Source organism: Pleurodeles waltl, chromosome 8 (genome assembly GCF_031143425.1).
Source record: "Pleurodeles waltl isolate 20211129_DDA chromosome 8, aPleWal1.hap1.20221129, whole genome shotgun sequence".
Lineage (NCBI taxonomy): Eukaryota > Metazoa > Chordata > Amphibia > Caudata > Salamandridae > Pleurodeles > Pleurodeles waltl.
The window spans coordinates 744763219-744777535 of NC_090447.1; the positions used below are offsets into that span (position 1 = coordinate 744763219).

Consider the following 14317-nt stretch of genomic DNA (forward strand, 5'->3'; position numbering starts at 1 on the left):
AGGAACCTTCACTATAAAGTTTCATATTGTGTGCTAAGTACCTGTGACCAGCACCTGGTCTCACAGTTATGTTGCGAAGAATCCTGGACCCCTTTGACTGCTGCTGAGTAATACAATTAATGCATTGCCACTGCACCCGCTGCATAAATTGTAGCTGTGCCCTGGCGTCTCATTGTAAGAGCAGGGTTCAACCTGACCTAGGTCAAAAGCTAAATCCACCCACTGGGACAAGAAAAACATGAGGAATCGTGGGTTCTGGGTCCATCGACACAAGGAGGGATCTTAAGTAGGAAATCTGGTTGTTTATTCTTGCCTAGCTCATCTTCCTATGTTCCTTCATGCCCATACCTCTTGGTACTAATTACTCTCTTTTGCATCTGTTCGCAGTATTATACTGGTTCGGAGGATTTACTTTCTGAATGCATACCTTGGTGTTAAAATTAAGTTTGTGGCTTACACAAAAAAAGGTGGGTAGCCACATTTTTGCTATTTCTGTGACTGCTGCATGTTTTTAAAGTACAAGTTACTTACCTTCGGTAACAATATATCGGGTAGAGACATATTCTGGTTGCAGATTCCTTACCTTAGAATTTTCCCCCAGGCTTCAGACTGGATCCGGAGATTTTTTCTTCAAGCAATACCCTTGCGCATCAGTAGGTGGCGTTGGTCGACTCTGCAGGCGTTGTTGTCGTACATAGACGCCGCCTCAGTGCAGTGACGTCAGTTTCTTTTCACAACTTTCCACGCCAAAGCGCAGAGCCGCAAAGAACTCCGAAATTGGTGTGCCAGAGCTAAGGTCCAGAATGGGAAAGCCCTGTCCCTAGAAATCGGTTCGCAAGAGGGGAGGATGGGTGGGTTGGTAAGGAATCTTTAACTAGAATATGTCTCTACCAGAAGGTAAGCAACTTGTACATCTAATAGAGACTTCTAGTTGCAGATTCCTTACCATAGAAATAGATACCCAAGCAATGTCATAATCGGAGGTGGGCTGCAAACCAAGATCATACTAGACAGTCCTGCAGGACCGAAGGACCAAAGTAGCCTTCCTGACAGAACTGACTGTTCAGGCAGTAATGTTTAGTAAATGTGTGTAAGGATGCCCACCTAGCTGCCTGGCAGATATCCAAAACAGGAATTCTGCATGCTAACGCAGTGGAAGCAGCAGTTGCTCTGGTGGATTGAGCACACAGGGGGTTGCCTCTTTGCCAAAGCGTAGCACATCTTCATGCAAAGAAGTACCCATCGAGAGATGGTTCACTTTTGCACCGCCTTCACTTTTTTCACACCTACATATCCAGAAAAGAGTTGATCGTCCACCCAGAAATTCTTTAGTATAATTGAGACAGAATGCTCTTTTTGGATCCAGACGGTGGAGTCTCGCCTTTTCATGAGAAGGATGTGGAGGTGTGTAAAAAGTAGGCCAGGTGATGGACTGGCCTACATGAAAAGGTGTATCGACTCTGGGAAGGAAGGAAGCCTTAGTGCGTAACACCACTTTGTCAGGGTGCACAGACAAGTATGGGGGCGTAGAAGAGAGAGCCTGAAGCTCACTCACTCTGCAAGCAGAAGTTATGGCAACAAGAAAAACAGCCTTGAAAGTAAGGAGCCGTAAGGGACACTTTTGCAGCGGCTCAAAGGGAGTACACACTAAGAAAATAAGCACAAGATTGAAGTCCCACTGAGGCATGATAAATGGAGTGAACAAATGGGTGAGACCCTTAAGGAATCTATTAACAATAGGAGACTTAAACAGTGAAGGATGATCAGGCAACCTAAGAAAGGCTAAAATAGCCAATAAATAACCTGTAAGGCTGCCCAAAGCAGAGCCCTGCTGGGCTAAAGAGAGAATGAACATAAGAACCTCTGAAAGAGGAAGAGAGAGGGGATCAACAGATTTGTTGGTACACCATGCCACAAATTTATGCCAACGACAGGCGTATACTAATTTGGTGGAGGGACGCCTGGCTGCCAAGCTATCATCACAGACTTCGGGTGGAAGTTCAAAAGCCGTCAACTGCCGCCGCTCAATCTCCACACATGACGGCGGAGACTGGACAGGTTCGGGTGGAGAACCATCCCCAGCTGCTGTGACAGAAGATCCTCCGGAAGAGGCAGTCTGAGTGGAGGATCGGTGGCCATGCTCAATTTCTCTGCATACCATACTCTACGTGCCCAGTCCGGAGCCACCAAGATGACTTGGGCCCGGTCGTGCCTGATCTTGAGAACTCCTGGCAGAAGTGGTATAGGCGGAAATGCATAAAAGAGGCCCGAGTTCCACCAGAGATGAAGTGTCTTCGAGCGAATGCCGCCTTGGAAACTCCAGCGCACAAAACAGCTGACAATGCGCGTTTTCTGCGGGACGAACAGATCTAACCAAGCCTCTCCCCACTGCTGAAAGAGACCTTGGGCCAACTCTGTATGGAGACGCCATTCGTGATCAGCTATGCATCGACAGCTGAGTTTGTCTGCTCTGGCGTTCAGAGAGCCTGCCAGATGTTGAACCACCAGGGTAATGTCCCAATGTGTCAGCCATGTCCAGAGGCGCCGTGCATCCCGACAAAGGATTCAGAAGCCTACTCTGCCCTGTTTGATGCAGTACCTCATGGCAGTAGTGTTGTCCGTGAACACTTGCACTACTTTCCCTTTAAGAGAAGGAAGAAATGCTTTCAACACAAGCCTGATCGCCCAGAGCTTCAGAGCAGTTGTTCCCAACCTGTGGTCCGGGGACCCCTGGTGGTCCGCGAAGCCTTCTCAGGGGGTCCGCGAGAGCCTAGAAAATAAAAAAATATTTACAAATATTGACAAATTAGGTCCCCAGCTTCCAGTAATGACTTAGGCGGGGGTCCCCGGATTCCCATAATGATTCAGTGGGGGTCCCTGGGTTCCATTAATGTTAAAGTGTGGGTCCCCAAAAATCAAAAGGTTGGGAACCACTGCTTCAGAGGATTGATATGGAGCCCAGACTCCGCCGGAGACCAGAGGCCTCTGATCTCTGCCTCTCCAATGTGGCCGCCCCATCCCAGAAGTGACACGTCCAGCATTATGGATAGATCTGGTTGGGGAAAGGACAGGGATCTGCCCTTGAACCAATGCGGATGCGAAAGCCACCACTGCAGGTTTTTCACAGTTCCCTCCGAGATCTGAACCATGTCGGAGACATTTCCCTAATGCTGCACCAACTGGAACTTCAAGTCCCACTGCAGAGCCCGCATATGCCATCTGGCATGTGTCACTAGCAGGATGCAGGAGGCCATGAGTCTAGCAGCCTCAGAGTCAGCCTCCCAAAACCCAAGATAGAGGCTGAAAGATCGGAATGACAACCTGAATATCCTGGACTCGTTTTTCGTGAGGATAGGCCCGAAACTGCACTGTGTCCAGAACCGCTCCGATGAAAGGGAGCATATGAAAGGGAGTCAGGTGTGACCTTGGCATGTTAATAGTGAACCCCAGTGTCTGCAGGCCAGGGTCGGCCGTGGTCTAAAGGTGGGAGACGACTTTCTGGGGCGAATCCGCCTTCAACAGCAAGTCGTTGAGGTAAAGAAAGACTAAAACCCCCAATCTGCGCAGATGAGCTGCAACCAAGGCCATTACTTTCGTGAACACGCGAGGAGCACTGGTAAGACCGAAGGGGAGCACGGTAAATGGAAAGGGCTCGTGACCTACCACGAATTGTAGGTAACGTCTATGGGCAGGCAGGATGGGAATATGGAAATAAGGGTCCTGCAAATCCAACACTACCATCTAGTCTTCTGGGTTTAAGGCAGACAGGACCTGAGCCAGGGTGACCATTCTGAATTTCTCCTTTTTGAGGAAGAGATTGAGGTCCTGAAGGTCTAGGATAGGACATAAGCCCTTGTCTTTTTTGGGCACCAGAAAGTAGCAGGAACAACAACCACCATCTACTTCTGCCGCAGGGACCCTCTCTATGGCTCACTTGGCCAAGAGAGCTGCAACTTCTTTGTGGAGAAGTACCAAATGATTCTCCGGAATACGGCTGACTAATGAAGGCATGGCTGATGGGGCAGATTTGAAGAGGAGGGATTAGCCCCTTCGAATGATCTGCAAAACCCACCTGTCTGTAGTGATGGATTCCCAGTGGGGCAGGTGATGGCGAATCCTGTGGCCAACTGGACGGAGTGAGAGGACGGATTAGGAGGGTTAGGAGGCTGCAGCAGGAGTAGTGGTGGACTGGGCAGACCTCTGGTTCCCTGTCCCACGAGTACGTGGAATTCCATGTACCCGGCCACGCAGCAGCTTAACAGCATGGGTGGCACGGTGGCTGAGTAAAGGGATGCGAGAGGGAGCCCCTTCCGTGACCACGAAAGAGGCGAAAGCCGGACTGTTGGGGAGGAGGGGCAATGGAAAGGCAGAGGGACCGAGCCGTGGCCCGGGAGTCATTGAGCCTCTCCAAACCCCTCTTGACTCCAAAGAGATGGACGCTATCAAAGGGCATGTCCATAAGAGTCTGTTGGACATCCCCTGAGAAACCAGAAGTACGTAACCAGGTGTGGTGCCTCAAGGCCACCATCGTCGCAACCGATCTACCTAGAGAGTCAGTCGTATCCAGCCCTCATCTGATAGTGATCTTTGCCTTGTCTCTCCCATCGGTGACAGCTTCGGAGACGATAACACGGGCCTCCTCTGGTATTTGCGGCAGAACTTGCGCGACTGTATCCCACCGAGAGTGAGTATAGCAGCCCAAAAGGCATACGTTGTTCTCTGACCGCAGTGCGAGACTGGAGGAAGAAAACATCTTCTTCCCAAATTGTTCCAGCATTTTTGATTTCCTAACCGGTAGTGCGGAAGGGAATGCGCCCAAGGATGTGGATGCCTGGATGACAAGGCTCTCAGGAGTGGGGTGTTGGGACAGGAATATAGGGTCGTTCAAGGCGGGCCGATGGTGGCGTACGATAGTCCTGTTCACAGGAGCCCCTGTGCTGGGTCTGGACCAAGTACCCAAAAGGACATCGGTGAGGGCTTCATTGAAAGAAAGAAGAGGCTCAGACGTGAAACCCCTGGTTGAAGCACCTCCGTCAGGAGATTAGACCTGACCTGAATAGTTGACAGCTCAAAGCCGAGGACCTCAGCCGCCTTACTGACCACCATGGAATAGGTTGCTCCCTCTGCCGTAGCCACGGTAAGAGGAAAAAGAATGCCAGAATCTGGAGAGGTATCCAGACCACTAGCCACGCCCCACTCCTGTGCACAGATCAAGTTAGGGTCATCCTGGTATTCATAAGGGTCCAGGGACCCCTCCAATCCTTCCCCGAATTCGTATGCATAAGAAAAAGGGTCAGAATCCAACCTGGGGTGAATAGGCCCCTTCGAAGAAGGAGGCGGCGTCGGACGATGCCAGTCTGACTAAGTCGATCGGGTCGATGGTGGGCACCACCAACGTCAGGAGTGTCAACAATCGAACCACGGCCGGGGAAGGTCTCAATGGTACGACCACCGCCAGTGCAGATCCAAGAGCAGATCCAGAGGGGACTTCGGTGGCCAGAGCCACAGCCAGTGGTGCAGAACCCGAAGTCCCCCTGACTGAAACCTTTTGGCTCGAATGCGCCATAGTGGGGTCGGGCTGCCCAAAAATGAGGCGCATGGCCTCATAAGACTCCTTTAATTGGGCAGAGGTCGCCCTGGCTCCTGGAAACTCAGGGAGGCGTGCACTGGACCCAGAAGCAGGCTCCGAAGACTGAGGCCTCGAGCATCAACGCTCCTCCCGCCTCGCATTAGCCGAGCAATGGGGCTAAGTCAAAGGATGAGGGGACCTCTTCGACTTCTTCTTCTTACTTTGATCCGAAGACTTCGAAGAAGAGTGGTGGTGGCTTCGCGACTGGTCTCCAGACCTTCTCCTCAAGCGAGACTGGGACCTACGCGGAGTCGACTGTGGCGCTCCAGCACCACAAACAAACCCGAACCGGATCCATCACCGACATCATGCACAGACAGTCCTCACACGGTTTCAAACCGGTCTTCGGGGACATCCCTTGAAGCACCAAAAAACTCAACAAAAAGTCGACAAAAGAGTCAAAGTCGGTAAAAAAGTGACCAAGCTCTCTCCGGATCAGCGCGTGGCGCAGAAAGAAAAGAACTGACGTCACTGCGCTGAGGAGGTGTCTATGTACTACTCCCGGCGTCATCACGGCGACAATGACGCCCACAGAGTCGACCAACGCCACCTACCGACGAGCAAGGGTATTGCTCAAAGAAAAAATCTCTGGATCCAGTCTGACGCCTTGGGTAAAATTTTAAGGTAAGGAATCTGCAACTAGAAGTCTCTATCAGATATACGCGCTAGTTGCACAATTTTATAAAACAAGTCTATGAGCATAGCACGAATTGTGATTGCAGAAACATTCACTAGGAAATGCTCTGAATTTTACTTGGGATATCTTTTTTCTTCACAGCAGTGCTCTTTTTCAATGCGATATCACTTACCCATAGCAAGAAACGTTCAAAAACACTTTCCAAAGTTCATTATATTCCTGGCTCATCAGTGTGATGAACTGACCTCATTTAGAACCGTGGATGCAGAGATTTGGGTAAGTCAAACAGAATGCTTGGAATTCTGGTGCACAGCACCATACTCTGCCTGGATCCAAACAGGGACATGATGCAGAGCGAGACTGCTGGAGTGTTTATTTACCTTTGCTGGATGCGAATATGGGGGCTGCTTCTAACAGCTTTAACACCCACATGCTGGTGGGCGTTAGCACATTTCAACAGCCCATCACAATTGCACTCCCTCACCTCTGATCCGGTCCAATAACAGTGGGCAACTAAAAGTGATGAATACACTGTGGAGTGGGTGAGCTCCACAGAAAACTCATTGACCTAAATCTAGTAACGCTTAATTAATTAGACTGAATTTGAAGTCCATTTTCCGGTGTGTGGTCCAGAATGCATTATTGCAATATGGTATGTTTTTTTCTTTATTAGGCCTGCTGATAATGTGCTATATGTTGCCCACATTGTTCCCCTCCCAGGAATTTGACTTCTACCCACTTGAGCGCCTTCTAAATTGAGTTTCTTCTTTCTCAAGCCCTATATGTCAAGATGGCAATACCTTGCTGTAAAATTACTCTGGAGTTGTCTCCATACCAAGTACCAATGGCTAGGCCATTGGAGCACCCCAATAACTTTCATAGGTTCACTATTATAAAAAAGCGAAGATCCAGACACAAGTATTCTCCTATTGTTGGCCACCTTCCAGCTGTCACAGATAAAGGAGGCAAAGGGGCAAAGAGAAACCATAAGAATATTACATTGTGCCAGCAGTCTAGCCATAATTGAGAAAGAATAGTTCCCACAGATTCAGAAAACAATACAAAGGACAACAAGCAACAGAGGTATCCTCGAACACACAAGCCTACAGATTCATTACACAGAGCGAAGCAAAACAACCACCACAATGACCAGTTACTAATCCTCATACACAACCTGCAATCACCCCTTCATCTTAAGGTAAAAAGCAAGACTTAGCCAACACAGAAAGAGATGTTCATTCATCTTGAATGCAGCCCTTGTTACTTGGTCTGCTTGGCATGGATGCCCTATTTCTATCAAGACTGTGCCTCTGATCAACAGTCTGAGTACTTTGTGGAGTTCCAAGGCAAATGCACTCAGACTGGGTATGGTGGGGAAAATAGCACAATCCCGAAATCCTTTTTGGATATGAAATTAAACCTTGTCCTGCAGGAGCCCCGTCTAACCACAAGATTCAGAAATCTTTTTTCTTGGTATATGTCAGGAGGAGGACAAAGTCCAGCCCTTAACACTTGGGCTCCCCAAGTACTTTCCCTATTCGGCTTGTCACCACCTCCCTGCCCCACACCGTCTGCAGAAAAGAGGTGGAAGCTAATGCTGTGGCACCACCTGCATCATATGGACTCTCCTGTCACACTTCTTCTCCAGCTTCAGCAGGTCTGGATGGCTCCCTCCTGCAGCTGTGCAATTATCAGGCATGTAGTTGCAAGAAGAGATGGATTCAGGACACCTACAGTCTCAATGTGCACCATCCTTCCTTCACCATCAGATAACAGGGGTAGGTGGTACCCGAAACTCTAAGCAATTGAGGTCTGCTACAGACTCAATTCTTTGAGTCACCTGTGTATCTGTTTCCACACGAGAATGCAGACATCCATACCAGAACTATGCACCTTTGGTTGTTTAGCTCAGGCTGCAAGGCTTTACACAGTGAAAATATTAACAGGCACACAGAAATAACAATACAGTTATGAAACAAGGCTACTTAAATATAGCAAACAATTATTGACCAAAATGACAAATAAAGAAAGTACATTTGATGTGGGATCACCTTTTATTAAAAATGAAGTAATAGAATGCTCTTTAAAGCAAAAAGAAGGCTTTCGAAGAAAAACAAACTAAAAGAACGTGTGGAATGTGGTTCTTAAGCATGGCTACTATGGGCCGCAGTGTATTAATGTATGACTACGAACTAAATGATCATACCCACCCCCACCACACTTGTTTAAAAAGAGAATTGTTCTCAATGAACAGTTATGATTGAAATAATCTCTAGATCTTCAGCACTGTCTCTTTTTACGACAATCTGTGAAATACAGGTTCAAGGGATCTCATAACTCTAGGTCCAACTGCAGAATGACTAAATGTAGAATGATTAGCTGCAGTTGTTCCCTTGGTTTGCTCTAAAAACAGTGATAAATGAATCAATACCCAAGGAATTTGTCACCACCTGCACACATGGAAGATGTTGCACATGGGCTGAGTGAACAAAATGTCCAGTTGCTACTTGTCTGCCAGTTTTTATCCAGGCATATAATGCTGTCTCTGTCTTCTGGACCTTCAACACTCTAGCAGTCTCAAATGAAAAGTTGCAGCATCAAGAATGTGTCTCTAAGCAGAATCTGGACCTCTTTGGCCTAGTGGATCACCAAGAGGCTAATTCCATGGCCCTTGGTACAGCTTCAGAGATTCACTGTAAAGCTGGACACATCTTCTCACATTCCATCACTGGGCAAAATTAAATACTTCCAGCACGCAGGAAGTGTTCTCAACTGCTCTGATCAGCCTTATCCTCAATATGAGATTCAAGCAAACAATACGAAGGACAACAAGCAACAGCTGTATTCTCGAACACACAAGCCGACTTAGGTTCTTTACACAAAGCGTGCCTTGGAACCAAAGAGTCACCACAATGAGCACAGTCACCAATCCTTACGCACAATCATTAATTTCCCCCTTCATCTTTAGGTAAAAAGCAAGACTTTGCCATCCCAGAAAGAAAGTTCATGAATCTTGAATGCAGCCCTTGTTACTTCATAAGTTTGGCATGGATGCCCTAGTTCTATCAAGATAGTGCTAGCTCCTAGGACTCGCTAACCCGGATCTCTGGTTGACAGTCTGAGTACTGTGCAAGCAGTTTTTACAGTGTGTTTTATTGCGAATCATATTTAATTAGAGGAAACCTGTCATCATAAGTAAAATGCATGACTCAGAGCGTATCTATATAAAGGATATAGATTTTCTCTGCATGCTCTAGCTAGCGCATCCCTTTAGCTGCCAGTCAAGCGTTGTCTCACACTCATGGAAAGGTGACGGCAAACTTGATTCGAGACTGTCTCAATGCAATTCCACTTCTACTTTCACTTCTGTCTTCTTAAATACCAGTATGTCTAGAATGGGAGTTTTGCTTGCATTCTTCTTGCACTATCATTCTGAGTCATAGCAGCCGATAATTAATTCCAGGTTTCAAATCCAGTCCTCCTTTCCAAGTTCCAAGTATGTTTTCCCAGTGCTTAATGTGTGAGGGAATAAGTGGCAGCCCAGAGTTTTGCTCCCAAGCTTGCACCCTTGTGCTATTGAATGTTGCGGGTGCCAAATACCAAAGGTGTGAAATCTTGATTTCAGCTCAAACCTCACCAACGGACATTCCCTGCCCCTTTATTTCACTCTGGGAGGTTCTTTCTCATGGATGCTTTCAAAGTTTCCCGTCTTTCTGTTCCTTCTCCTTTTCCCATATGGGGTTTTTCTCTTTCTTGCTCTGGGTCAAAGTCTAATAAGGCAAAATAAGTGCTGGTCACCAAAAATAAGTGCTCGTGCACCCCACACCGGCTCAAATTAAGCACTGTGCTTTACTCCCCACCATCCTTGGTCAATCATTTCGTCTATAGCTGTTTTTGATAATGTTTTTGACTATATTTCATTATGTTGAAGGACAACTTTTTTGCATATTTCTACCTAAGTATTTTTCTAGCACAAGTGAAGCTCAGGGCAATATGTGTCTATGGTGTGTTGAAGCTTATTTGAAAAGATGTGTTCAGTAAGTTCTAAAATTTTTAGATATAAACTACTCTTAGTTCAGGCTATCTATTGAGCTTTTTGTGAAGCTTTGACAGTTTTCTTTCAGTAACAAGTGCCTTCAATAGCGGATGTACTGCATCCAATGTATGGTATCAGCATTTGTTTATCACATTTCTACGATATAAATGGTCTCATACCGTTTGTGGAATTTTGACACCTTTCCCAATTTGTTTTAGGATTTCTCCTAGACCGGAATCAAGGTGGTCTGATAACACTGCCTTTGGCGAGTGCAAATAGCTCTTCCTAATGTATTCTTTGCTAGTAGCGTATATTTGCTCATGAGAAATGTACAACGAGTCTGAGCCTGAAAGGGTTTATGAATTATTTAATGTGTAAGAATGTGCATGTGCAATATAACTTTGTCATCACAATTTTTCCGTAGTGATGAACTGGGCATCTACCTATAGCTTTACACTCTGTTGCATTAATGCCGCCTTCTTGCTGACTCTCCATCAATAGGTGAGTTGCTTGTACGGTTACATTTTATCACAGATGTCCCTTCTTTTAGCAAGAGAGCTACTTTGATTAACACTTCCACTTTCATAGCTAATTTACCCCATGATATCAGGCAAGTCCATATCACATGGCGGATCAGAAATACTTTATGAAGGATTAAGCGTGCTAACAATTGCTAAAACATGTAGATGGGTTTTGACAGTTAGGGCTGGATTAGAACTTTCGTGAAAAGTGAATAAGGACAGGATTGGGAAGACCCCCGTAAAACTGGGCATTAAGTTACATCGCCGGTGACACTATGTTATCTGCCCATCTGAAATTACACATTTACGTTCCACCTTTTCGACTACGGGTTTGTTTCAGCAAACGTTTTGCTCTTACAAGCCACAAAGGTAAAGGAAAATGAGTCATACTTACTGGTACCTTCATTTTAAACTCATCTTTGTTGAATTTCAAAGCGAGGTCTGAGAGAGTACGGTGGAGAAATCCTGTTGGGCGCAGAACAAGCACTAGCTGAAGATTTCCAGGGAACGATGCCTGTCAAGATAAGTTAAAACGTCGATGAAACTGGCCTTAACATATTTACAATATTCCACACAAGGAGTTTATCTGATGACAGTTTTGAAGTACACATATATATGCAAGTCCTCTTTGGCGCTCCAACAGGGTATAGAAAAAACACATTTAAAAAAGTTGGGGCACACCCTAAGTACTTTAGGTTAAAAGGAGTAATATTTAAAATATCACACTTATAATGTAAGAAGTTTAAAATGGGACATTTTTTCCAATGAAAGCTAGGGTGCCTGTCAACCGGTCAAGGTGAAATGGTGCAGCAATAAACGAAGGATAGATTTCAACACATTTTGTTGCCATGGTCACTAATTTAATAAGGCAGACATCATCTTGTAAATAAATTAAGAATCGAGAGATCAGAACCAAAGGGTGCCAAGTAATGTGAGCGTAGAGTGGACAAAGGAGAGATGACACATAGGTTTGAGTGGGCACCGCCGCCATGTGTCAGGAAGCTGAGGGATGTTGGGACTCATGGGCCAAAATAACACGAGGCACATTGGCTCTATCACTGTGAAAGGGAAGGGCAATTTAGCCAGAACCAGGAGTAACTGCCTAAACACTTCTCAAATTGATCACCTTTTCAAGGAAAGATCATTGTTATGACTGCATCATGATCAGAGTTCTAATATATTTAAAACAAAGAATAGGCCTCCTGTGCGTCCATGAAATGGTGCTTTGAAAGCAGTTCACGAGTTCATTGAGTTGTGTTGTTGTGTCCTGAACATGACAGAGTACCTTGCTCACAGTTAATTATGATATCTACTTCACAATGGCTAATTAAAAACAATGTTAATCGTCAATTAGAATGCGCGTACACTCTGTATGTGGAGCATATCATGTGCATTCATTGCAGTAAAATTTACTAGTTTAATTGAAGCCAGCGGAATAGGTAAAGCTTGGCCTGCTTGTCAAAGAAGTGGCTTTTTTTCTACTCAATTTAAAATCTTGCACTTTCAAGAGAAAAATTAACTGCTCTATTGTTATATGAACCTACATCCTTCGATTCTTAGAAAGATATGAAAACATTCTAATCAAAACAAAAGGTCAAAAAGCTTTACAATGACGGCAATTGCTACAGTCTAGGTTGCATACAAAGAAGCAAGAGGCAAAGCAAGAACCCCCCCCTCCCCGCTTTAAGCATTGGAAAGGGTTGTCATGTTAACTAGGCCTGGGAGAAATTTTTATCATGCTGGCAAAATTAGCACAATTCCTGAATTCACATTATGTGAAATTTCACACTATGCGATTTTGCATTTCTCTTTTTTTTACCCTCGTGCACAATTATCTTGTGCTAAAAAGTCTGGCAAGATACCAGGAGAGATTGGTTTGAGTGGAAAATTAGGCATTTTTCACTCAAATCAGTCTCCTACCTGTATCTTGTGAATCCTGTTTCTCCTGGGATTCATCTATTTTGGTTTTTTCCTGTCTGACAGCTCACCTCACAGTCATATTTCCACTCCTATTCACATGGGAAAGTGATTGATGGGCAAGCATTCTAGACACATAGCAACCTTTTCCCTTGTCATTCTATAAATTCTCTTGTGAAGTTTTTACTTAACCTAACACAACACTTGAACCCAGTACTGGGGCTGCGATGTTATCAGGAGCTAAGGCCACTCTTACTGTCCAAGGGACAAGCATTGTGTGCCAGATCATCAGAGTTTGCGACTCGCAATTTGCGATTTTTAGCAACTAGCAAATTGTGAGTTGCAAATGCTGATGTACAATAGTGTCTGAGACACTGTTTGCGATTCCCAAATGGATCGCAATGGGCCTGCCTCATTAATAGTCAAGAGGCAGGTCGCAATTTGCGAAACATTGGGGGTGGGCAGCTGACCATCATGTCTGTGACTGCTTTTTAAATAAAGCAGTTTAAAAACAAATGCAGCTCCTTTTCCTTAAAGGAAAACTGGATGCATTTCAAAAATAAAAAATAAAAGTTTTCTTTCATTTTTTTTTTTTTTTTTTTTTAAAGAGAGGACCTTGGTCCATGTGAATGCTCTGAAAAAATGTTGGCACCCCCATTCACAAATGTAAAATTGGTGGTAATCTGAAAATGTTTTGCAACCGCATTCCCAGTCACAAAACATTCGTACATACCAGTGTGACTTGCTGTTAGGAAGGGACACCCCTTTCTCGTACCTTCCTAATAACGACTCCCAAACCCTATTTTGCGAGCCTGTAATAGGTTACTGAGTCACAAAATAGGGTTGGTACATAGGAAAATGCATTTTATCAGTGGCAAACGACCTGGTGGGCTGTTTGCGACCGATAAAATGCGTTGTACATCTGGCCTTAAGTCTCAGGTGGAATTGCTTCTTCCCCCTGCAAACATGCTGCATACTGCCACCAATCACAGGTCAGCAAGAGCGTCAGCTTTATGTATCCACTCACTACCTGCTGAGTTCAGTTTTCTCTCCTCTGGCCATCATACATTTGCCTTGAGATGCCGTTTGCAGTCAATAACCTGTAAACCTTCATGACCTAACTGTGTCAACAATAATATAGTGCGCCAGCACATTTTGAGTAGGGGGTCATAGAATAGCTATTAAAGATGAACATCTTAACAGGGTCAACGAGGCTTTAACATTAAACAATACCGGTGACAAGAAAAGAACGCAGCAGTCTTCACATTGAAATGTATATCTAAGCGCATCCCAAGATGGCCTGGTTTTTTGCTTCCTGTTCACTGACCAGTAAATACAATTAGCACGTCAGCGATGGGCATGCTGCAAAAATGCAGAAAGCTCGCAGACTGTCCGATGCCTGCTGAGATACGGGCGCCTGGGGAGGACGCTGAGCCGAGGTGGCATGTGTCAGGTCAATGCTCGTGAAGTGCATGAACGCAGGCCTCCTGCCCAGCAGCAAGAACAAAATTAGAAACACAGCAAAAGACAAAAAATAACCGGGTCGTGACAAGTAAGATACTAACAATACCAACGCC

The 14317-nt window shown here is 45.5% G+C and overlaps 1 protein-coding gene across 30 annotated transcripts in view; it reads right to left on the reverse strand.

Annotated features, from left to right (window-relative positions):
* The window catches only part of MCF2L (MCF.2 cell line derived transforming sequence like), an 828274-nt gene that overhangs the window by 192459 nt on the left and 621498 nt on the right, over positions 1–14317 (reverse strand). For 28 of the 30 annotated variants that reach the window (XM_069204968.1, XM_069204983.1, XM_069204981.1 and 25 more), the window contains one exon: positions 11218–11337. In XM_069204968.1, coding sequence (XP_069061069.1) covers positions 11218–11337 — 120 coding nt within the window. The remainder of the gene's footprint in view (positions 1–11217; positions 11338–14317) is intronic. The other 2 variants (XM_069204959.1, XM_069204988.1) reach the window with 1 other exon arrangement.